The sequence below is a fragment of the Daucus carota genome, chromosome 6 (assembly GCF_001625215.2).
Source record: "Daucus carota subsp. sativus chromosome 6, DH1 v3.0, whole genome shotgun sequence".
NCBI lineage: Eukaryota > Viridiplantae > Streptophyta > Magnoliopsida > Apiales > Apiaceae > Daucus > Daucus carota.
In genome coordinates this window covers 38,910,588-38,936,134 of record NC_030386.2, presented here as the reverse complement: position 1 = coordinate 38,936,134, position 25,547 = coordinate 38,910,588, and the positions used below count along the sequence as shown (strand labels likewise).

Genomic DNA, 25,547 nt, shown 5'->3' with positions numbered 1-25,547 from the left:
GGTACTGCCACTCTTTTCACATATAAATTTTATCAGCTGCCTTAAACCCTGATCTCTCTCGCCCATCTCTTTGATTTGCAAAGGTTAGTCCATCTCACTCTCCCTCCTCCTCCTCCCTCTCTCTCTCTCTCTCTCTCTCCCCTCCCCTCTCCCGCCTCTCTCTCTCTCTCTCTCTCTCACTCTCCCTCTCTCGCCCCCTCCTCCCCTCCCCCGCCTCTCTCTCTCTCTCGCACTCTCCCTCTCTCGCCACCCTCCTCCCCTCCCCCGCCTCTCTTCCTCCCTCTCTCCCTCCCTCCCTCACACCCACAAGTTTGATGATAATGAAGGAGAAGTTTGTGGCTGGATGTATTGTACTCCCTCCGTCCCACCAGATTCTTTACCGTTTCCTTATTTGGCCGTCCCACCCATTTCTTTACATCACAAAACTTTCCTAAAATAGTTAATGGGTCCCACCATTTTTCCATTTTTCCTTCCTTTTCACACTACTTTTACTCCACTAACTCTCTTTTATATATTAAAAATCAATGGGTCCCAAACCCAATGTAAAGAATTGGGTGGGACGGAGGGAGTATGATAGAACTATTTGATTATTTGACTGTTATTTTTTGTTTTGTGCAGTTTATTTGCGATATTTGATTCTCGAGACCTGGTTTTATACAACAGCAATATGTCTAATAGCGAGTCCAACAGTGTTTTAGTTCAAGCCCCAAATATAATATAAAATATCATATCCTAGGAATTTAGGACATACTTTAGCAATTTGAACTCCAACAATGTACCTTATTCTCACAATATGTCTAATATTTTATTATTAAAGACTCTCTTTCATCATTAAAGCATAATATAAAAGTATAATATAAAAGTAGAGTGAGAAAGAGAGTGTTGATGAGAATTTATAATAAAATATAGAATAGGGCAAGGAGAGATATGTCCCAAAAATAGGGCTTGGGGAGGTTGTTCTAGTGGTATAGGGCATTACTAAGACATTGTTGGATCGAGTTTTTTCATCAATTACCCTAAATTATAACTTAGGGCATCTCTTGGACTTGCTCTAAGTTTTGAGATCAGGTCCGTACAGCTTTCGGTTTTCGCTTACATTCTTTATTTGTGATTTTAAGTTTATGTTGTGTATTTGTGTAATTATTCAAATAAATTGTACCTTTATGTATATGTATGTGTTGTGTTTTTATAATTATGTTGTGTATCTGTGTAATATATATGTGTGTGTGTGTGTGTGTTAAAATGGTTGGAATAGTAATAATAATATGATTTTGGTGGTATGTTCTGTTAATAGGGGGCAGTACTACGGAGGATGAGGGGAGTGAAGTTGAGGTGGATGATGATAATTCGGAAGTGGAAGATATTTAAACCACAGTGGGTGGTAGTAAGTATCTTCAGGGAAATGCAACTGACCATGATGATTTTGAGGATGATAAGCGTGTTATCTCTGCAGTCTGCACAGTTTGATGTTAATCCAAGTCTAAGTGGGCATATGCCAATCAATGTCTGGAAGAAGTGTGTGCAAAATATGCTTGTTGTACTTGACATTCTTGCTCAATATCCAAATATTCTTGTTGATGACACAGTAGAGCCTGATGAGAATGAAACGCAGAAAGGACCAGACTTCAAGGGGACAATCCGGATTTGGGGAAACTTGGCTGCGTTCCTTGAAAAGATAGGTGTCGAGTTCTTTAAGAGCCTGCAGATCATTGATCCTCATACTCGTGATTATGTTGAGAGGAAGGGACGAGCCTGTCTTTCTTGTTCTTGCTCAGAATGTACAGGAATATTTGGAAAGGGTAGGAGATAATAAGGCTGCAGCCGAAGTAGCCTTAAGGAGAGTTGAACTCATATATTATAAACCACAGGAAGTATATGACGCCATGAGAAAATTGGCCGAGCAAACTGGAGATGGAGAGGGCGGAGTGACAGAATCAAGCGGGGGCTTCAAGTTAGTTGAGGGAAGTAAGGGTCCGCCTGATTTTATTATAATTCAGAAACTTGTTTCAGGAAAACCCACCTTTCCAGAGAATGGCAGGACGCTATTGGATATCCTAGTTTCTGCCATATACAAGTAGGGAGATGAGCGAACAAAGGCACGAGCAATGCTTTGTGACATATACCATCATTCTATAATGGATGAGTTTTCAACTGTCCGTGACTTGCTGCTGATGAGCCACTTGCAGGATAGTATACATCACATGAATATTTCAACCCAAATACTTTTCAACAGAGCAATGGCACAGCTTGGCGGGCTTATTTTGGAAGGGCATGGTTGTCTCTCTGAGCTATATTCAGGTGGAAAGGTGAGAGAGTTGCTGGCGCAGGGTATCTCCCAGTGTCGTTATCATGATAAGACTCCAGAACAGGTATATCTGTTCTTTTTCTTTTTGGTTGGACTTGACTACTCGATTATCTATGTTCTAATTTCGAGTAAAAATTGCAGTTTAATGGTATGCACCATAATATTATTGAAGTTGGTGGCTATATTATATCACTTGACATTCTGACGGTTTAAAACTTAAAATTATTCTAACAAAATTTAGGGAATTTGTCAATATTAGCCTTAACTGGACAGGTGGGATACTGGTCAAGTTCTTCAAATTTTTAGAGCAGAAATCCCTTAAAAGCAAATCCCCCACCCCCGGCGCACACACCAGGATGTCTAATCCTAAAACAGCACCAGTGTTTCTCAGTCTGCTAAATGTTTTATCTCATGTTAAATTTTTCGTGAGATAAATATAGATTGAGTTCAATAATGTTTTATATCTTACAGCTAGTATGAGTTTAATGTGGTTTATAGTATGAGTTCAATTTGTCTGTTATGAAGTAGCTGCATAACTTGTACAAACTTGAAGTACTGTACTGAATTGAGTTTCTGAAGTCTGAGTATGTTCCTTAATTTAATTAATAGATACGGGATCAAAGACATCAATGTTATTTTTTGTATTGCACCTGCGTCTTAAACCTCGAGCATCGTATTACTGTGTTGTTGACTTCTTTCGCCATTAATTTTTGTGAAGTACCACCTTTAAGGTATGCTTGTGAAACCTGCCATTACATCCAAGCCTGTGCAAGCGTGACATGATAGTTCGCTGTCAGCCATGACAAAGAGATATGCCTTATAATTCTTATATTAAACATTTTTGTTGTATCCCCCAACAGATGTGTTAAGTGATGATTTATTCATGTGTATAATGGTGAGACTATATAAATTTATTACTTTCCATTCATGACCTCCTACTTGTATAAAATTGTAGTTCCTTTATAGAAGGCAGTATATTTTTGTAGTATAGGCTCAAAATCAACTTTCCACTGGGACTTCTTGCTAATCTTTATTACTTTTTGCATATGAATTTCATTCAGGAACGAATTGAGAGGAGGCGTCAGATGCCTTACCACATGCACATAAATCTAGAACTTACGTGCGATATTACTAGAGGTATCCAACATAGCAGCAAACACTGTTAATGCAAAACATCAGCAAGACGCTTCGACGGTTGCTGGAAACCAGCGAGAGACAAACATTCAACGGTCCCCCTGAAAATGTCAGGGACCATGTACTGGCTGCTACAAGAGCTTTGAGCAAAGGTGATTTTAAGAAGGCCTTTGATGTTATCAAGTCCCTTGATGTCTGGAGGCTACTTAAAAGACTGAGATAATGTTCCTGAGATGCTGAAGGCCAAAATAATGGAAGAAGCCTTGAGGACCTCCCTTTTCACTTACTCGCGGTCATATCATTCTTTGAGCTTGGACCAGCTTGCTAAGATGTTTGATCTAACAGATGCACAAACTCACATTATTATTAGCAAAATGATAATCACCGAGGAGCTCCATGCAAGTTTGTATCAACATTCACAGTGCACAGTATTTCATGAGGTTGAGCACACTAGGCTGCAGGCTTTGGCATTCCATTTATCAGAGAAGCTGTCAGTCCTTGCAGAAAGCAATGAGAGAGCACTGGAGACAAAGATAGGTGGAGTTGGACTGGACCTGTTTTCTAACAGGCGGAGGGATGGTCAATATTATGCTGGAGGAAGGTGGCAAGACAATATGCCTTTCTCACAGGGAAGGCAAGGCAGTATTGGTACTCGATCTGGATACAGTGGTGGTCAGACGCGAGGAGGGTATTCTTCAGGTTATAATAACACTCGATACCAAGATTCTTCATATGCAGGTACAGGTAGAAGTTACCATAATAATTTTGCTAGGGGGGGCCAGATGGTCAGTCTCAATAGAGGTGTTCAGGCTTTCTGAGTGGAAAGTATTTATTTTTAAATTCGTTTGAGAACAATTTTTTTTTTTTTTTTGAAAGCTAACAGAACTTTCATTCATGAGATAAATCATTGGATACAATCTCCACCAACTGGTTAGGAGGAGACGAGAAGATAATGAAACAATTTAACAAACAGGGGATTCTAGCTAAGCTATGCGCCACCTTGTTGGCTTGCTTCCTTATATGCTTAACACACTCCGTAGGGAGTTCCTGTAACAACAATTTTACGTAATCTTGCTCATAATTTAGTATTAACCAGCTGGGACTGAGAATTTATCATGTGTGACTGTGCTAGCTAATTTGGTTCGATCAGACCGTTGATGACCGTTATGTTTTCAGAATATAGAAATAATACAAATATTAACAAATAATTATCTAATTTTTGTAACAACATTTATCCTACTCCGTTTTTCTAAGAGTAAGGCAGTTTTCAACGGAATTCCAAATTTAACCTAAACTCTAAAAGCACGATTTCTAAATATAACCTAGACTCCGTTTGTTTTTCAAGAATATTTTTAAATAATAAAATCATAATCGGAAATAGCTTAATTCTGAAAATATACTGATATTATTTGTGTTGGGAGCCCATTTGTGAAAAGTATCTACTTTTTAACTGCTTTGATATTGGGCTAGGATTATAGTCCTAAAATTTTGTGGCCTTTTACATACTCGTGGTTACTTGGTGTTGGTAATTGGGCCTTTATATGCCTTTTGTCGGCCTCTGAAACAGTCCGCCGGTCCGGTAATTATTTGGACACAGAAATCAATCCAACACCACTCATCAAAAAATAATAAAGTATATACATATTTTTTGGAACTAAAAACAATAAATTATATAAATCCTTGGAAAATTATCATTATTTCCGGAAATCTTTTTAAACTTTAAATGATTATTAACACCAAATTATAATGTAAACATATTTAATTGATACTTAATTACTACAAAAAAGTTCTGGAAAATGTGAGGAATATAACTGCTTAGGTTTATATTAATTGATTCGAATATTGCAGGAGCTATTAATACAATTTATGATTAATAAATACCTATTTATCTGATGAAAAATAAACCCTACTTTGTTTACCTTTTTGTCGCAGAAAATAATTAGAAATTATTGATTTGACCTATAATATGCAACGAACCCCAGAGAGAAAGAGGCATCTTTAACTATTTATCCAAATCCGTCACTGCTTTTGTTGGCTTCTACTACTACGCTTTTATCTTTGAATCCCTGCCCTTTATCACCCTCCTCCCCCTTTATTGTTTTACATTTTATACTCCTCTCCTCTGCTTATATTACTACTCTGACATTCATGGATATATATTTATTTCACTCTCTTTCTTCCCTTTTTTAACCCCCCCTTCTCTCTCTCTCTCTCTCCCCTTCTCCCACACACACCCTCTCTCTCTCTCTCTCTCCCTCCCTCTCTCCCCCTCTCTCCCTCTCTCCCCTCCTCTCTCTCTCTCCCCTCCTCTCTCTCTCCCCCCCCCTTCTCCCTCTCTAACACACACCCTCTCCCTCCCTCCATCTCTCTCTCTCTCTCTCTCTCTCTCTCTCTCTTCGTACTCTCCTCCCATCTCTCTCCCCTTCTCTCTCTCCTTCCCCACACACATATTTTCTCCCTCTCTTTCTCTCTCCCACACACATCCTCTCTCCCCGTCACACACGCACACACATAATATAAGGTCTTCTTCATCAGCCCTTGGTTTGATAAAGTGTATCTCTCTCACTACCCGACCCCTCTTCATATAATTCTCTCTAAACAAATGTGGAAATCTTATAAAGAAAAGATGTATTCCGGCATGGAATCTGCATTCTCAGGTCACTTTGGATCTATTCTCTATGTCTCGTGTCTTTCATTTGGTTTTCACAAGATGGGTGTTCTTTCATGCTTATTTATGTTTATGTTTATGTTTATACTTGTATTGTACGATCAATCTGTTTTTAGGACTACATGTTGTGTAATAATGTGAGTTCAGGTAGTACTTTGTAAATGGGTTGCATAAAGTATTTGGTTAAACTTGTTCATCACTTTTAAAGACTGCTTCTTGTCGAAAAAATTAAGAAATTGGTCATATATAGTATATAGCATTGTAGCCTACCACTCTCTTGGTAACAAGGGTTCCAAAGTTCGAGTCTTGGTTGAGGCATGTGTGTGAGAATCATTGTAAGAGCCAGTAAAAAAAATCTTGCTTCCCTTTTAACAGGGAAAAAAATAAAGGCTTTTGCAGTTTTACTTGGCAAAAGGGAGGCTTTTTGCTGTTAATATTTCCATCCTTCTTTTAACATAGAATTAAAGGCTTTTACTTTGCAAACAATAATTCTTTTTTGTTATATTTTTATGCCTTTTCTACCTTCTATATGAGTATGGAAGGAGTTGATATAAGGTCCAGAACTTCATGGCTTTTCTGGCTTTACACTCGGTTTGTGATTTGGGAAGTTAGGGAGGACTATTAGTGTGAGGGTTATTATGAGTGAGTAAAGGAGAGGAATAGAGTGCTCAAACTTTTTTATGGCTGAGTTATTCCGTTGGATGTTGTTGTCTACATTCTTAAAAGGAGTTGGCTTGCACCTTTAAACCATTTATTTTGCTGCATGAAAACCGTTCCAAGTTGGGCGAGTTATGGAGTATTTGGTGCTTTATCCGTTCGGTTTTGTGTTACCTGTAAATAGGTTTGAACGTGAGTTCTCCTGGTTGATGAGTTTTAATGCTTAAGCAACTGCATCATCTGAAGGTGATGAAGCTTCTTAGTCAGCAATAAGAAAGGAGTGTTGTTATGTCATGGATCGTAGTGTACCTGTAAGCTGATGCCATTGTGGGTATCAATCAGGGAATTATTTATTTATTTATTTAAGCCTAGGATGTGGTCATGCCTTGTGGACTCTGCATCCAACCGAGCTATTATCATAGGCTTACTGTTCTTTTCTGGCAAGTATCAGTTATGGAACATATAACTCTCACTGTCATTATTTAGTCTGAGTATGTGATTTCTTTTCTCTTTTTTTTTGTAAGCTTTAGTTACACACTGTAGATAACTTTAATCTAAACCAATAAAACTCTATGGGGGCAGATAGGTGCGAAACTAAGAGAAGTTTAAATGAAAGGGAAATATTCATGTTGTCTTGCAAATAAGAGTCAACTAATTAACACGCAATTATACAATACTAGCGTGCAATGTGTGAAGAGTGTTTAATCATGATTATGTGTAGCTAACCTGGGCCTCTAATGTACAAGAATGCTTGAAGCAGAACTGTGAACAGTTTGGCTGGTTTGGGCTTATATAGAACTTTCCTTGACTTGGTAATATGTAAAGTTTTAAGAAACTTCAAATAGACACCATATATTGTGTGATGTATCTGATGACTTTATAATATATATCCGGATAATGTGATGACATCTAAATCTATGACCAATATATAAATTTTCACTTGCTTGCAAATGCTTTTGCACTTTGAAATGATATTCAAGTACGTTTCTTATTACAGGTTTTAAATTTGATCCCCAGTTGAGCTTGGGGGAGAAAAGACAACTTGTTCATGAAATTGCCTTATGGTCAGAAGATGCCCAAATGATTTTAAGTTCATTGACTCGCAGAGAGCTTCTTGAAATCATATGTGCTGAGATGGGTCAAGAGAGAAAGTATAGTGGTTATAGCAAAAATCAAATGATAGAGCACCTTCTGAAGTTAATTTATAAGAATTATGGGAAGACTGATAAATATACCCTCAACTCAACTGAAAATGGATGCAAAAGGCAGAGGACGCAAGAGCAGCTATGTCACACACCAGTTCGATCTGAGAATGATCCACAAGAAAACATGGAAGCGGAAATTAAAGTCTCACTTTGTGAAAATTTAGCATGCAGAGCTGCGATGGGGCAGGGAGACAAATTTTGCAAGAGATGTTCTTGCTGCATCTGTCATAAGTATGATGATAATAAGGACCCGAGTCTATGGTTGACCTGTGAGTCTGATGCTTCGGACAGCTGGGAATCTTGTGGAGTGACATGTCATTTGGAATGTGCTTTGAAACATGAACAAACAGGCATATATAAGAATGAATGTCGTTCCAAGTTGGATGGAGGGTTCTATTGTGTTACCTGTGGAAAAACTAATGGGCTGATGAGGTAATATATATTGTTTCTTTTCATGCAGAAGTTGTATGTATGCTCCCCCAACCAAAAGTGTAATCTAGTACTTTGTGTTTCGGGTTTTTATTGCAGACACAAACACTGCACAGATGTACCATGAAAACCATGGAACTTTGCATGTTTTACCATTACATTGAAATATATTGCTTATGGACATCAGGAAAGGTCACCCAACCAGTAAATAGTACTCCCCCCGTGTCATATTAGTGGCCCACTTTGACTTTTTTCTAGTCAAATTGACCAAATTTTTACCGAAAATTGCAGATATTATATGATTAAAAAACATTGTAAATTATATCAATTAAAAGTACATGTAAACTTATTCAAAATGTGTTTTTCAGTTTTTTTAAATTATAAAATAATAATTTATAATTTCCGATGCAAGATTGATCAATTTGACTATAAAAAATCAAATGTGGACTACTAATTTGAGGCGGAGGTAGTACATGCTAAATGTATGAAAATAGTAAATGACTTCATTTGTTGAGACATACCAACAGATATTTGCTTATAGAGAATGTGGATGATGGATGCTAAATGATTGCAAACATATAACAGCAATCTTTTATTGTTCATGAAAGAGGTATACTGTAGCCTGTAGTGTATTAATTATGAATTTCTGTAGCACCAAGGACTTTGCACAGTTAAGTAATTAATGATGCATCAGAATCCATACCCATTAACTTGCTAAACCTCATGTCAACCAGAACCTGGAAGAAACAACTGTTGATTGCGAAAGAGGCACGCAGAGTTGATGTACTTTGTCTTCGAGTCTCTCTTAGCTGCAAGATCCTTAGAGAAACTGAGAAATATAAGGAATTGCTTACCATTGTTGAGTCATGTGTGAAGGCACTCGAGAATGAAGTGGGTGCTCTTGAGCAAGCTGCCAAAAAGATGGATCGCCATATTGTCAACAGGCTGTCTTGTGGCAATGAAGTTCAGAAGTTATGCACTTATGCAGTGGAAGTCTTTGATTCAATGTCACCAGACCAATGGTTTTATCATATTGATCAAAAAGGGCCACCAAGTAAGTTTCCTTGCATGAATAAGACTTGGTTTTTTTTTACTTGAGGTGCTAAGATTAAATAGATTATAACATTCTCTTACACTGTTGAAGTATGTTGATTTTCTGTTTGGCTGTCCGAGAATAAACCACATCATACTTCTTTCTACTTACAAACGTCATACTTTACATGTTTTATTGGATATATACAAGTCTGCTTTCAAAAATGTACAACCTAGATAAGCTGGAGAGAGGATGCACATTCAAGAAACCTATTTAATATTGGTGGAGAAACATTATTTGTGGGTAGTATATTTCATAGTTGTGAAAGCACTCAAGCCCAAAGTCTTCATTAGCCCTGACGGCCTGACCCCTGAGTTTGCTCTTTGCTTGGAAATTCCCAGCCACTCTCGAGACCATCACTTATGCACTAGTAAGAAGGGAGTGCTAGTAGTACTGCCCTTTCAAGCAGAAGGGGATCAACATATCTTACTCTCCAAATCGTTACTGCTAATTAACAAAAAAAATCATGTGCAAGTCGAGGAATATATAAATATGTTCAAGAGGAAGATAATGGATGGTAGTTGAAGAATGAATACAATTAAAAGTCAATTCGTAATTTAGTCGTATGTTTATGTTTTTAGTGTACTTTTCTCGTTGCTAAATTATGCACTTAGCTTTGGGAGTGGAGGTCCCTTGTGCTTTTTAGGTTTATCAGCTATGGTGGTACAATTAAAGACCAAATAATTTTTAATTGGAAAGTCTGAGAGTGCAACAAAAATGTTAAGTAGCCTAAAGTTTTCATTGGGATAGTGGGGGTATTGGTTTGTCAACTTTCGTACTTGCAACCTAAAAGTGAGATCCTGATAAAATTATTACAACTGAGAAATGTGGATGTAAGCTACTTCTTCACAGTGCTTGAGATTATTTTATACGTATGCCTGTTATTTGCACCGTTATATTTTATGGTAAGAGAAATGTCGTACTAATTGATTATTATCGGTTGTGCTTGTAGAAGAAGCCTAATTTAGTCATCTTTATATATTTAATATTATTCTGCCTCTGCACCGATGTGTGTATGTATGTATTTGTTGTTGCTTAATCATCTTAATTTGACAGCCTGTAGGATTCATTTTCAAGAATCATATCCGAACTCTGTAGTCGTCGTCCTAGACTACAAGAAACATCTGTTCAAAAATTTCTTGGGTTGCAGATTATGGCATCGAAAATCTGCTGCCACAGAATATCCAAAAGAAGCAACTTCAATTGTACTGATGCCAGGGAAGACATTCAAGCTCACTAATCTCGATCCATCAACTGAATACATGTTCAAAGTATCCTTCTTTAGCGACGCAGAAGTTTTGGGTCCATGGGAAGCTAAATGGGTCACACCGACATCAATTGGAAGCCCCTCGTCCAACAACAAACCAGGAGAAAGGAAACATACAATGAACTCTGGTGAATCTAAAACAGCTTTGATTTGCAATCTTGAAAAGCTTCCCTCGTCGAATAGCATTAATGAAAGCAAGAATCATAGCTCCCCTGCACAGGATAACTCTTCCACAAGCCCTAAACTAAATCCTCCTGTAACCCCTTTCACATCTGAGAAAGCATGTTGCCCAGGATGGAACAAACAACCGCAGGAGAGTGATTACGAACACTCAGTAAGGGTTGTCAGAAAGTTGGAACAAGAGGGGTACTTGGACAAAGACTTCAGAGTAAAGTTCTTGACCTGGTTCAGCTTGAAAGCCACTGCACAAGAGAGAAGAGTGATTAGTGTTTTTGTCGACACCCTAATCGAAGACCCTTCAAGCTTGGCTGGGCAGCTTATTGATGCTTTTACAGAGAAAATTTACGGACAGCAGAAAGAGGTATCACATTGTTGTTCTAAAATGTGGAAGTGACTCTTGGAAGACCTGCAAATCAAATCTTCTTCCTTTAGGTAATTGTAGTTAAAATTGGTTGTTTTAGAGTTAATGTTGCGTTGCTTAGCAGAAAACATTGATGTTATTAGAATCATTAGTATCGAACAGTTTCTTTGCCAAGGCTTTCTATTTTTAATCTAGGAAATCAGTTCTACTCTTATCTTTCATTGCCAAGGCTTTCTGTTTTTGATGCGAAGAAACCATTTAAAAAGTATTTGGTTCATGGTAATGAAACTGAAATTTGAATCCAGTTAACGGAAATCGGAATTATCCGTTAACTGAAATCGGATTTATCGGTTAGCGGAAATCGGAACTAAATTACATTTTAGATTTTATATTGTTCTTGTTCCGGAACCAAACATGAAAATGCACATAAGGATCATCGCGATTCTCCCAGTCGATTCAACGCCTCCCGAGCCCCCTTGTGATCCGAATCAACTCGAATCGCGCTCTCGTAAGCTTCCATTGCTTTCTCGTTCATCTCTTTCCTCTCATAACACTCTCCTAACAACATAAACGCCTTCACATTATCCCCTTTCAGCTTCACCGACTCAATTAAATCACTCAAAACGGCTTCGTCAACTCGCTCCTCTCCACTCACTCCAACTCGCAACTCGGCTCGCTTATACAACGCATCTCCCTTCTCATCATCCTCAAGCGACTTCACCGCGAGCGGCGACAACGCGGCGTCAATCGCCTTGATTGCCGCCGTCTTTAACCCTAGCATCTCCAAAGCTAACGACTTAAGTATATGCGACGCGGCGTCTCGCGGATCCAACTCAATCGCCTTGTCCGCTTCCTCGACGGCGAGTTTCGCGGCGGAAAGGTCGCGACTTGACCGAGATTTCGAGAGGAGCTGGGCGCCGGCGATGAAGTGACGGCGAGCTCGGAGAGCGGAGGAGTTCGATGACGTGGCGCGATACTTGGAGATGTATTTTTGGGGGATTTTGTACATGAATAAGAACGTGATGATGACGACTATGATTACGAGAGCTTGAAGGAGGAGATCGGCGACCATTTTTGTCTCTTGTTCTCTCTCTTGGAAATCCATGGAGATTGTTGGAGGGAGATAGATACAGAGGTTTGTGCGTGGAGGCTTTCCTAGATAATGTGAAAAAGCCGGCCGTTGAAGTCTGTTTTACTAGTAGATATTTTAGGACAATAATAAATATTGAATGGGTAATATATTTCTTGTTTCACTAACATCCATCTTTGATGTTAAGTTAATCAGATTATTTATTATTTTCACCACTGGTTGGATTATTTCTTAACGGTTCTTAATGGGAAACATGAATGAACAATTTATTTGGGATTGCAAGAGCATCTCCAAGGGGAATGTGTATAATGGTTGGTTATATTCATTGGCTAAAGTGATTATGTAAATTTTTTGCTAAGTGAACATGTACATGCTCCAATGAGATTATGTATAATTGTGGTCGTGTAAAATTATATCTAAGAGCTCAACTTGGTTCGACAAATATAGCCAACCAAACATTGTTGGTTATATTTTTTGCTAAGGGGATGGAGGGTTGGAGTACTTTAATTTTTGGATAATCTCTATAAGTGCCATCTAGGTACCACCTAGATGCCACATAGAGAATTTTAGCTAAGGGCTTTTGGGGTAAGCCGAGTTTAAAAGAAATGTGTCCATGAACATTCACTAGAAATTTTTTTTATTATTTGAATAAAAAAGTCATGAATGTATTTAGATATTGTGATTTGTAAATTATCAAAATAGTTAGATAATTTTATATGAAAGTTATTTGATAAATTAAATTTGTAAATTAATATTTTTTTAATAATTAAATTATTATAATATAAAATTATAATAAGAAAATAAATAACAGAGGTTCAGCATTTTGAGCATTTTGAGTTGGGTTACAACTTACAACTAGAAGCTGCAAAAGAAAACTGCAGAAGAAGAAAAAAAAAAAGGCAGTCTACGCAGGTTCGTGATTGTTTTCAAAATAATTCTAAACAAAATTGCCTAAACTTTTTGTACCATTATTTTTTAAAACAGCTCAGACTCTCAGAGTAAGTTGCCTAGCTTCTTTTACCAAAGAGTTGGTAGAAGCTGAAAGACGCATATTTTAGAAAAGAAGTGGAGCGTCCTCTTTCGCACCACCCTCAAATCTCAATTATCTTATCATGTTTTTGTTAATCAGATTAAAATTTCATGATTCATGAAACAATACGTTATCTTTTTTTTTTAAACGTGAGTTACTATTTTATAAACCAGAAGGGTATTTCGTGAGTTGAAGGCCAAAGTTGTTAAACTGAGGCTCCGTATAATAGTACTACATTAACCAACTTGTGATATTCATCAACCAAGTTGTAATATTTAAACCTGACGTCAATAATCCAGTATAAATCACTGCTTTCATTTTAATCATTAATAAATAGGTTTAACTATTACGAATTTATGTGTATAACAGTTTCCAAAGTCTAAATCGTGAAATTCAACACAAATTATTCAAGTTAAAAAGTACATAAAATGTGAGCACCATTGGATAACCCAAGTGGTGGGTTTATCCTCTGTTGTCCCGGGAGACCCGGGTTCGACTCTGGCTCACCCGAAAAGTATTAGAACAGATACTAATTTGCAAGGCATATAAGCCTGCATTGTCAAAAAAAAAAAAAGTACATAAAATGTTATTATTATTCATAGTTAACGAGTCTCGGCTCATGACTTAAACGTCAGTTTGTTGCGAGCAAAAAACAAATAGCTGGACATCACCAGGCTGAGAACCCTGTGATGTCCCCGTGTTACCATAACAAAATGGTGTTGAGGTACCTTTAACTATTCAAGTATTTCAGATCAACAATAAGGTTTACACTTATGAATAACTGGCTTCGCACTAATAATATATAGTGTTGTTCATATATTGATTCCTTAGCTTAAGCCTTATTTAGCTTGTTAGATAAGTAACATGTCTGCATCAGTTGCCTAGAACGTTATTAAAGTTGATTGAATATAGAAGTCGGATACGAGCACTGTTTCAGTAGTTGGGACCGGAACTTGGAAAGTACCGTAAATTCCTCTGCATGGAACTCGAGGCTGATGTCTTCAAGATCCTCCCATCTGTATGAGTTGAGGCGGGGATTTCAGTAACTTCTTTAATGTATCAACAATGCTCTTGAAAGATGGTCGTTGAGCTGGTTCACTGTCAAAGAACACAAATTCTTTGAGCCGGGTAAATATCTAACTAAATAAATATATTTGTCAGATAATATTTCATGATACATTTTATAATTTAGATCAAACTGAGTTTGTTAAACGAAGTACGTCGGCAAAATCCCAAAGGTATATGGTGAGTAATTTAAAATGTGCCATTAAGTAAATCCTAAATATGTAAACCCTTCCATATCCTCTTCTTTCAAGCACGTGCAAAAAATAAATCTTGATACAGAGAAACATTCTTACTCGGACCAACAAGACTCCATTAGCGAGGTCAAAATTGGAGAAGTGTTCTGTGGAACAGTAAGCCTTCTATTTTGGAAAGCTACAGCTCCAACCACCTAAAATAAACAAAGTCACGGCAATCAACAAAACAATTAATGTGCATCAGTGAACTCAGAACAAGAGAGGAACAAAAAGAAGCTGCAGAAAAATAGAGACAAATATGGACTCTTAGGAAATCTTCAAAAGTAACCTGTGCGGGGCCAAGTCCACTCCAAGGTTGCTGCAGTGTCACAAGCTCCCACAGAATCACTCCATAACTATAAACATCAGATTTTTCATTTGAGGGCTCTCCACGAAGGAACTCAGGGGCCATCCACTCTGGCTGAAATGGGAAAGCAAGAGAGTTACATGCTGATTGATTGACTGCAAAGAAAATGTTGAACCTGCAAGATATTGATCAAAGCATCTGACTTCTATCGTAATAGAACTGGGTACTACAGTTGAAAATTGTAGTATCGAAACGAGAGAGGAATTAAAGAAGCAACATGTGTATGCATAGGCGAGGGATCAAGACTTTAAAAGTCTTACTGTATATCAAATTTGCAACGAGTATTTCTTCTAAATACCATTTCTTTCTTTTAGTTGAAGTCTTGCAAATAACATTACCAGGCAAGACGAAGTTAGGAGATTGCTTTATAATGACAAATCAGTTATATGAGAAAGTACTAAGAGGGCATCTGGCAGCTACAAACAAATGCAAGGATATATCATTGGTATAATAAATGCTTGTTTGGTTGCATCTGAAAATTAACTTCCTACGGGAAGTACTAGTTTTCCTAGTATCTAAAATTCCCAGGAAGTGAAAAAAGTTGTTTGGTTGTTAATTCAGGAATTTAAAATCATCCGAATTTCCAATAACCAAGGGTGGGGTGGATAAGTAACCATGGGTATTCATACTTCCATGGAGCTCTTCCCTTGCTTTTCTCAACCAAACAACTCTATTTATAGCTACTTCCCAGGAAGTATAAATACCTAGGCATTGGAGAGGCAACCAAATAAACACTAAATGTGTACATTTATTCTGCAATATCTTTCATATCCATTGGTATATATTACTGCAGTAGGAAAGATGATAGTGCACACAAGTTCTCTCCAAAATTTACTGTCATTTGATTAACCATTTACAGTTCTCATCTGGAGGGCAGCAATACGTCATATCTTTAAAGCTTTATGTAAACTGTGTCGGAACAGAGAATTACCGTTCCAGCAACTGATTTTGACGATATGAAAGTGTTCGCTTTGAATCTTGACAGCCCAAAATCACATACCTAAACAAAATGCATACATGCATTATTTCCTGGTTTGAAGTAAAATATCTTGCAATAGATTTCACATTCATCTCAGTTAATATAGTTACCTTCACAGTCCAATTTTTGTCAACCAGCAAATTTGGAGATTTCAAGTCCCAGTGTACTATAGGTGGGTTAAGGCAATGAAGATAATTGATACCCTTCGCCTGTTTAAAATATACATTAATATGTATATTACAACAGAAACACTAAATAATTAAAATATCATGAGAGCAAAGATGTATATGTGGCGAACCACATCCAGAGCCATTCGTAGTCGTCGCCTTGGATCCAAAGTTTCCCCAGCTGATGGACGGTGTATGATGCGATATAGACTACCTCTGTAACACAAATAAAGATAAATACCTTGTTAAATTGAATGATAATATAGCCAAAAAAGAGAGGCTAAACATGCGAAATACAACTCACCTAGGTAGATATTCTGTCACAATTGACAAATGAGGACGCTTTGTAACTGCACCCATGAAGAGAACCACATTTGGATGACGGACACGCTTCATTATTGCAACCTTTATTAATAGAAGTCAACACACGTTTAGGTTATGGCATAAAAAAGAATTTCTCAAAGACCTTTGTGCTATACATAAAACAGAATCACCCTAAATTTTAAGAGATGGACAATGAATCGAATCATGTGCAGCACAATATAACACTAAAAGTCGTATATATGTTGACGTTATATATTCATATGCAGAAGTTTATGCTTATTTAGAAAGAAATATGTATTCTAATTCCCTTTTTTACAGAAACTGCTTTAAGTTTGTCAAACATATAACATAAAAATTTTGGTGGTAAATCAAAAGGAGGGTATACGAATTAAGACACCTTTGCATCAAAGAAAAAAGCAAACTGTATGAAGTGGTAAACCTATATCAATTATATAATGAAAGTCCCTGTTGTAGGTGAAGGGGGGAGGTCAAGAACTGGGGACTGACAGTGCAAGATATGACTAACATGAAATATAATTTTGACAACAGATGTAATGGGAAATTAAATAAGCACAGCTAATAGTAGAAAAGATAAAAACATATAAACAAGGCATACCTCCCTCAGAAACTCCTTCAGCTGGTCATCACTAAAGTCCTGAATACTTAAAACTTTGACCGCAACATCCTGCAACAAAATTACAGACTTGCTAATTAATTCAATGACAGAGAACGTAACGTTCACTGTAACTGTATGTTTATTCATCTGCTGAGATGGATGACACGGTTCTAGAGGATAGATTGGTGAATAATAAATAAATGAGGCAGTTGTTTCTATACTAAAGGTATTTGTAAGAAGTTGCACCACATAACACATGGTAACATTATGAATTTAAAACTTTAGACAAACTCAGTTTATGCACCTATACCTGCAAACTGAGGAGACTTTGTAGCCACGAAAGCATGAAATATGTCAAAGGGTGTGGGGAGAAGACCGCTAAAATTCATTACTGAATAATCTAATTCAACTGTTTTTACTGTGGAAGAATGGCCTAGATTTGTTTATCAAAAGCCGAGTGTCCCATCTGTCAGATTGTTCTTCAGACAGTCATTATATGACAGTAGTGTTATTCTACAATATCTACTATTAAGACATTGTATATTATTTTCAAGTGACACCGTTGCACTCGTGCTATGAAGTAAAACCCCGACATTACTATTAAATTGCATTATATTTTAAGTCATGAGGTTATAACACCAAAAATTAATTTAACACATCAAAGCTTCCACACTCGGTTATCAACAGATATATCCTCAGAAATAGTCAGGAAAATGGTAAGATGGCCATGAAGAAATACTAACCGATCCATGCCACTCAGCACGATGAACTGTTCCAAAAGAACCTGAAAGGGGAGGAACACACATATTACTTACCAAATAAGTTAGAGGAAACAAACATTTAAATTTCACTGATTACAAATAGCCATTAAAAACTCTACCTGCTCCGATGCGCTCCTTGATATGCAACTCATCCCATGAGATCTCAAGCCAATCCATGGCAAGAGAAGGCTCAATAGTCAAGTATCTTGCAGAAAATCTCCCTTGTCTTCCTGGTCCACCTTCAGCCTCCAATACAGCTGACTGTCCCGATATATTGGGTCTAGGTTGCTGTACACTTAACATTGTGCTTTCAGATACAACAATTTCTTTACTGTAAGCTGGTCCAGTAACTTCCTGGTCTCCACCAGCCCCAGAAAATTGGCCCACCGCTATCACTCCAGAGACAGCACCTACGATTTCAAGCGATTCTTTTCCTCCAGTATCTTGAATCTTGGGGCTGTAACTAACTTCTTTCCTATTTGCATGGAAGCCAGAGCCCTCTGTTAGACGCCCTTCTGTTTTGCTCCCTGCAAATCAAAGATCAATTCAATAAGTCCTACAGACACAACAATGTCCCATGATGTCATGGGCAACGGATTTATACCGTAGCTACATTGCAGGTAGACTAGAAAGACATACATAATTAATGCTGTATTGCTGTGAGTGTGACACGTTTATTTCCCATTAAAGTTATGCCCTGATTATTTTTATTTCATTTAGCAAGGTTCTCATATTTCATTTTGAAGATTGATGCTTCTAAAGAATATAATTTACTATCAGTTTTGATGAGAATATTTCCATAGGAAAAATTTCAACTCGTAACTAGGTGTTCAATATATGTTTACCCATTTCTTCAGAAGAAAAAATAAAGAATAAGAAGGATACTGACTGAACAAAAAGGGAGGTTGAAGTCGCTGACATTCTAGTCATCTTTTGCATGGTCCTACACATCCTTGGTGTAATTACTGTTAGTGAAATGGGTAAACTTTGATGTTGGTTCATGGTGTCACTAATGTACCGTAAGAAAATCATTGATGGAGGAGAGACGGTGAAGAAAATTAAGAGCAGCTTTTACAACAAAATTTTGCACTTCAACTACACGACAGAGGTACATGATTCAAGATAGTCTTTTAAATTGGTATTAAATTCGATACTTTGTTTGGATGTCATGATATCTTGCAAAATCTTTCATTACATACATACTTGCAGATGACATGATGATTGCATACACATGATCATATATATTTAATGTTAAACTTGAACTGAATCTTCCATTGATGCTTCTAAGTGCATAAATGATTGGAGGAGCTCGTGTCACATGTGTAACAGATTAAAGATACTAGTGACTGCCAATAGCTTTCATTAGGGGACTAGTATCGGGGACACAGTCACTCATTTCTGATACCATTTCTGACCAGCTGCTTCTCAAATGATGTTATGTACGTCAGCATATATACATTTTGTTGTAAAATTATTCATGAAATTCCCAAAGCATAAGTATCGATGAAATTCGGAAAGCTCTATAGATAGAAGTCGAAAATCTACCTGCATGAACAGGATTCCTCACATGAGCAAATTCATTTTTCGACTTCAAAATTTGACAAAAGGACACATCATCAACCAACCCTTGTTGATATTCTCTTAAATGAGGTATCTGGAATGGTGAAGGAGCTGGAGAAAGTACACTTCCATTAATCGAGGAATCTGGACCATGGACATTTCCAGGATCTCCAACTAGATCAACTACAAATTCCCTGTTAAGAAGTGTGCGCATGCATATATAATGACAACCATAAAACACAAGAACGTGCAGAACAAAACATTTGGTAAATAATACATTAAATAACAAAGGAAACACAGAGGAACCAAATAAAGCAGAAAGACCAAAGATGTATGTCACCTTGGTAGTTTCTTGTCATCGTCAATTTTAACAAGACATGAAGAGCGATGATCTGCAATGCAATACTTGCAGCCTCGAGCAATCCGACACGGTAGACCTATGGAGTCGGCCAATTTCTGTGCATAAACCAGTTGTACCTGATTAGTATCTGCTGAAGTGTCTTTTATATTATAACTTTAAGGAGACATTAATATACACATATAAGCACGCATATCAAAATTAATATAACAAGCAAAGAAAGAAATATCACAACAGCAACCACATTCAAAAAACCAAAGCAAAAGGTGGGGAAAATAACTGATTTTAATAATAAAAGTTAACAATTCCAATTTCCACATTCCCATCAAGTTCTAAATTTTTTACATCTATTTTCTTACACAACACCTAGCTATATTTACCTAAGCCCAACAAGTAAGAAGTGAGAGAGATATTTAACAAAGTAATCTGTAAATATGCCACTTAAACTAAGTGATCTGTTGTATATATAGCCACGAGGAATGCTGATAATTGGTTTGAGCTCAATGTGGCCTATTATGATAGGTAATTTCTCAACAGCAAGTTATGGTTGATTCCTACCATCACATGCAAACAAAAAAAACTGCCTCTGTCACTTCCAAAAAGTCATCATAGCTTAAAAGAATGGTTTTAATTCTTGAACTCATACAGTAATGCGTACTACAGGATATCAAACTATAGTATGTTAAGCAATTTTATGTATGTACTATTAATATTCAGACTCTGTTAACATATTTATATATTAGAAATCATACTACAAATTGGTTGTTATAACAAGCACTACTTCTCGATAGAATTTAGCAGAAATGTGATGATCTCTAAAACAAGATATAATACGATAGTTGACAGTTGTGGAATCAGAATTAGTGACAGAAGCCTGACAAGTAGTCTCTTAGGTAAATACAAGTACTAGATTATTCAAGACAAATACATGAAGATAGAAGCAAATAGAATGAACTTTACTTTGAAGAGTATAGCTCGATGTCGACAAAGACCCATGGACAGACTTCCTACGGGAACTACAATACACTTTCGCAGTTCCCTAATTTGTTTGCTTAGCATATTCCAGTGCACATGGAGATCACCTTGCTCTAGTGGAAAAGTTCCCCTAAAAAAAATCAAATTTAATATTAGTAAAACCACATATGTCTAGTGTTGATCACCAATCTATCAGTAGGCCAGTATATAGTCTAAGAAGGCCACCAAAACTTACCCCATATAGACAGCAACAAGCTTTCCAAGTTTTTCCACAAGAACCGAAGTATTTTCAGAAGCAAAATATAATTCTTGTGCTTTCTCTTCCAACTCCCTGAGCCTGGAATCTCCATAGCGATCAACAAGAACCACCTCCATTGAGGTATCATCAGGTTCAATTGATTTAAGAGTCACCAATGATGGTATTCGTCTACCTTCTTCCAATTCATTACACAGCACCCATACATATGGATTCATTCCCAGAATGTTATAGAATCCATCTGATATCCTATCAGTGTATGACAAGCAACCGCTGACCTGAAAAATCATATACGAGCAAATTCTTCCGGTCACCATTCTATCCAGATGTGCTTAATGCGGAAGCAGAAAATGAAACATCATCACGCACGCATGAAGGGAAAATTTAATGGAAGTAGAAAACAAAAACAAGAGGGATGCCTTAACATGAACCTCTACTTCCAATACCCCATGCCAATGCCAAAGGTCTAGTTCAAAAAAATTGTAACACAAAACAGGTTAAGGTCATCAAAACATCAACATCTTATCTGCCTCCCAATTATTCTCTGAAAGTCAGAATTTACACTATATATTTAAGTCTATGGACAGGTAAAATTTTAGTTGTCAACAACCTGTTTCCAGGTGTTTTCCAAATTCCAATGAAGCATCGCATATATTAAAGCAGCAACATCTTATCTGCCTCCCAGTTATCAGTTGTATGCAGAAAGGTCTAACCTCCTAGGAAACTGTCCAAGTGCTTGGACAGACGTAGTTTAACATTGGTCATATGTGTGTATATTTTTTATTCTTTTAAAACAATTATCAGACAGTCGATGTACATCATGTCAAGTTAAATTATTGATCACTACATCCTGCAAATGCAATAGAATGATCTTAATTTTTCACTACTTGGAACAATCTTCATTCTTTATCTTTGAGATTATTTCTTTTCATGTGTGTGCAATTCCCTTCAATCTTTCTCTTCCCCTCTTCAGTTCGCGTTCATTTCACATGCAACACCTTTTCAATAATTTACAATTTCACAAACTAAATTTGGTGATGATTTGTTTAGCAGCTAGATTTCATGCTCTGAAAGTGAGTGAACATATTTAATTCTATTAAAAGAAGATTTTGTTATAATCTGAGTCAAATTCAATTCTAGTCTTGGAAAATAAATTGCAAAATTTATGCCAGAGAGAAAATATACCCAAAGACGGTAGGAAACAGTTTCAGCATCAGCACATATACTTCCAGTTTGTTGCAGAAGTGTAGGCTCGCTGACCATTGATCCTTGCTGAGCAATTCGTTTAGCAAAATTCAGCTGCAAGTAATACCCCTCCCGCACCCTTCGTGCCAAACTTCCTCCACTCTCTTCTTGTTCTTCTCTCACAGTTGTAGTTGTATCCTTGCAAATGCAGCTCGATAAGTTCCCATCCAATGTAGTCCCTGAAAATAAACTACCGGCATAACTACTTCCACTTGACAACCTCTGCAAGGATACCTGCCTCTCAAACCCCCTTTCTTTACCTACCTCCCCGGCAAAATTACTCCCGCTTGACAGCCTATGTAATGGAACCTGTCTGTCAAAACCCCGGGGACCTTTATAGCTAACAACATCCTCCATCCCCAAGTGACCAGCATAACTACTTGCATTGCTTGACAATCTAGTCAATGATTCCTATCCAACAATAAAATAAACAAAAATACTAAATCACTGTTACTATTGGTATATATGTTTAAAATAAGTGACAAGTAACTAGAAATTCAAGTCTTAACACCCATCCACACACGGGTTCACACCCTTCCCCTCTTGGTGAGAAGCAAGGGGTATTAAAAAAAATCTAATCTTCTTAGCTAAGTGAAGCAAGGGGTAGTTTGTTTTTTGAGATGTTAACAAAATTATTGAATTTGCATTTGGACAAGTTACATAGCATATGACCCACAAAACAGACATGAAACATTGAAATCCAAATAAATAAGCTAATCCACAATATACTAATGTATATATATATGCACAAGTGGGATGAAATCGTGAAATGGAAACAATCCATTATATATGCAGACCTATACTCAAGTGAGTAATAATTAAAACGAGAATGTGAGATGGCAAATCATTAATCTCTATTTTTATACAAATCACAACCCTTATCATCACAAATGAAAAATATCACCAATAATTCACATTCAAATCCCTGATTTTTTTTTTTGTTTTCGTTTTTTCACAGGTTTAGTTCAAGTTGTCATCTCAAGTTGATACACGTACACAAGTATAGTTCAAGTTCGATGTGTTTTAAGTTGATAATCTCTGAATTTAGCTGCGCATATATATATAATATAGTTGAGGTTAGTTGTCCAATAATCATTGGAACAAACTACACATCCATGTCAAATGTTACAAATAAATTAGTTAGTTGATATTTATGCTGAATGAAAAAAAATACGTATGATGCTATGAACTATAGTTTACCAACCTGACGAACAAAACTCTGGTCTCTCCCGGCCTCAACCACCTCAATCTCAGGAACCTGACTCGGCGTCTCAGCGGAGTCGGGCAAAAGCAAGAGCTGATGTTCATCATCATGATCATACCGATCATCAGAGTCCAACGAAAACCTCACGTGAGCAGAAGGCTTCTTATCTTTTTTCTTATCAGCCAACCAGTTGACAAAAGCATTCAATTGCTTTCCACGGGCGTTGCTATCTCCCGTGAAGCTGCTGCTCCTATCAAATGCATTGTCTTTCACTTCACCTTTTTTATCAACGTCGCTAACAACTGTGTATTTCTTCTCGTGATCAATCGACGACGACCCTGATTTCGACGAGTCGAATCGACGGTCAGGAAATTGCCGCGGGAAAAAGTACGTCGTTCTGTGCGGCATTTTCGCCCTCCTCTCTCCTGATCACTATTCGAAACTACTGATTTATATATACACACAACACCTGTATGTATATGATCAAACTTCTCACGCACGCTTCGTTTAAATCCTTGGCTTCTCTGCTCAACAAACAAATAAAAGCTGATCATCAACATTGAAATTAATCAAATAACATACATATACAGGTAAAAAAACAGATACTGTATTATCTAACATTGATACTGGTTTGAGTTTTTCGAAATCCTCGTTCCGGTACGTATAGCTGATTAGCTGTACAGTTAGAGGTAAAAATAAGAACATGAATTATTAAACACTAATAATACTGGTTCGAGTTTCTCAAAATACTCATTCCACAGCGATTACGTATATACATACAAATTTATAGGTAAAAAAATAAAAAACATCAGAAATTATCAAAAATAATGTAAACTCGTTCCGAGATTCTCGAAATCCTGATTCCGTCGAACTTACGTTTTGCACTTTTGCTGGATTTTTTTGCGCTTCCTCGCTTCAGCGAACTTCGAAAAACGAAGATCAAATTTCAAGTTTCTGCGCCGATAATAATAATGAAGCAAGTAAATTAAAGCTTCGACGTAGTTTTCGCTGCAACTTTAAGATATATGTATCGCTACACGGAGCTTCTGCAACACAAGTCTCGAATCAACTTGATCAAATCGTACAAATATAGCAAGCTTTATTTCGGAACTCGAATCGATCAAAACCTAATCTGAAGCGAAGAGAGTGTGTGTTTAATTATATAATATGAATGTGATGAAGCTGGATAAGAGAGAGATGCCTCGAGATTGGCGAAACGAACTAACAAAAGCTGCTCCGTTGAGAGAGAGATGGGAGAGAGAGACGGAGGAGAGAGGAGAGATTTATAAAATATGTGTACTTTAATATATAGGAGCAGTAGAGTGGGTGTGAAGAAAGGTGGGAAATCTAACATTAAGCGTGGGCCGCTAACTTACGCGGATCCGTGAGTGCGCACCTGTATTAATACGCTGACACGTTTTGTTTAGGGTGTGTTTTGTTTGTGACACGAGAGGGGTGCGTAATGCGCACCGGGTGTATTTTAGGGGAGCGAATTAGTCGCGGGTTTTTTGGGTGGTTTTTAATTGGATTGAGATGTTAAAATAGTGTTGTGGTGAAGACAATCGTCATTGGGAAGGAGAAATGTTGGGGTGAAATGACGGTTGAGGACATGGGGGAGTTATGGGATGGGAGTAACGGTAAGTTTCTTGTTTTGGAATTATTTGTAATGGCTGGGTCACACATGATGGCCTTGTGTTCGCCGGTGTGTTGTTTACATGGTTTTATTTAGTTTTCTATACATGTACTATCGGCAATTTCAACATCTCTCATTTTGGGTATGAAGACATGTATGTTAATTTTTTCTATATTTGTTCGATTCGATCATTCTTGTAGATACTGTATGGTTATTATTTATTGAATTATCTTCTTTTCTTAAAAAAAAATATTTTATTTAATTTTTATTTAAATGAAAGATTTTAATTAATAAAATTTTGTATGACATGCAGAAATTGTCATTATTTATAAAATTGGAGTCAGATCTATCACATACTTAAAAATTGGTTGTTAGCATCCGTTTC

General features: G+C 37.0%; 3 protein-coding genes and 1 pseudogene across 5 annotated transcripts; 2 read left to right on the top strand and 2 right to left on the bottom strand.

Annotated features, from left to right (window-relative positions):
- Positions 1 to 1,368: 1,368 nt before the first annotated feature.
- On the top strand, positions 1,369 to 4,326 carry LOC108226963 (eukaryotic translation initiation factor 3 subunit C-like; annotated as a pseudogene).
- A 1,249-nt stretch (positions 4,327 to 5,575) lies between these two features.
- LOC108228106 (VIN3-like protein 2) lies at positions 5,576 to 11,513 on the top strand. The gene is made up of 4 exons (XM_017403594.2): positions 5,576 to 6,096; positions 7,762 to 8,401; positions 9,133 to 9,452; positions 10,548 to 11,513. The coding sequence occupies exons 1-4, from the start codon at positions 6,042 to 6,044 to the stop codon at positions 11,330 to 11,332; spliced, it is 1,800 nt and encodes a 599-aa protein (XP_017259083.1). The 5' UTR covers positions 5,576 to 6,041; the 3' UTR covers positions 11,333 to 11,513.
- A 219-nt stretch (positions 11,514 to 11,732) lies between these two features.
- LOC108226347 (uncharacterized) lies at positions 11,733 to 12,371 on the bottom strand. The gene has a single exon (XM_017401289.1). The coding sequence runs from the start codon at positions 12,369 to 12,371 to the stop codon at positions 11,733 to 11,735; it is 639 nt and encodes a 212-aa protein (XP_017256778.1).
- Positions 12,372 to 13,994: 1,623 nt separating this feature from the next.
- LOC108227677 (serine/threonine-protein kinase CTR1) lies at positions 13,995 to 24,827 on the bottom strand. 3 transcript variants are annotated; one of them, XM_064079434.1, is made up of 18 exons: positions 24,406 to 24,546; positions 24,149 to 24,204; positions 23,530 to 24,053; positions 22,266 to 22,736; positions 21,060 to 21,358; positions 20,810 to 20,954; positions 19,832 to 19,947; positions 19,477 to 19,685; positions 18,051 to 18,458; positions 17,914 to 17,954; positions 17,171 to 17,239; positions 16,535 to 16,635; positions 16,362 to 16,446; positions 16,174 to 16,272; positions 16,016 to 16,084; positions 15,007 to 15,138; positions 14,778 to 14,872; positions 14,191 to 14,517 (listed from the first exon to the last, which is right to left on the bottom strand). In XM_064079434.1, the coding sequence occupies exons 3-18, from the start codon at positions 23,935 to 23,937 to the stop codon at positions 14,421 to 14,423; spliced, it is 2,844 nt and encodes a 947-aa protein (XP_063935504.1). In that variant the 5' UTR covers positions 23,938 to 24,053; positions 24,149 to 24,204; positions 24,406 to 24,546; the 3' UTR covers positions 14,191 to 14,420. The 3 variants fall into 3 exon arrangements, with proteins under 3 accessions (XP_017258446.1, XP_063935504.1, XP_017258447.1); XM_017402957.2 differs by lacking the exon at positions 24,149 to 24,204 and having other exon boundaries at positions 13,995 to 14,517; positions 24,406 to 24,827; XM_017402958.2 differs by lacking the exons at positions 14,191 to 14,517; positions 14,778 to 14,872; positions 24,149 to 24,204 and having other exon boundaries at positions 15,059 to 15,199; positions 24,406 to 24,547.
- Positions 24,828 to 25,547: the final 720 nt, after the last annotated feature.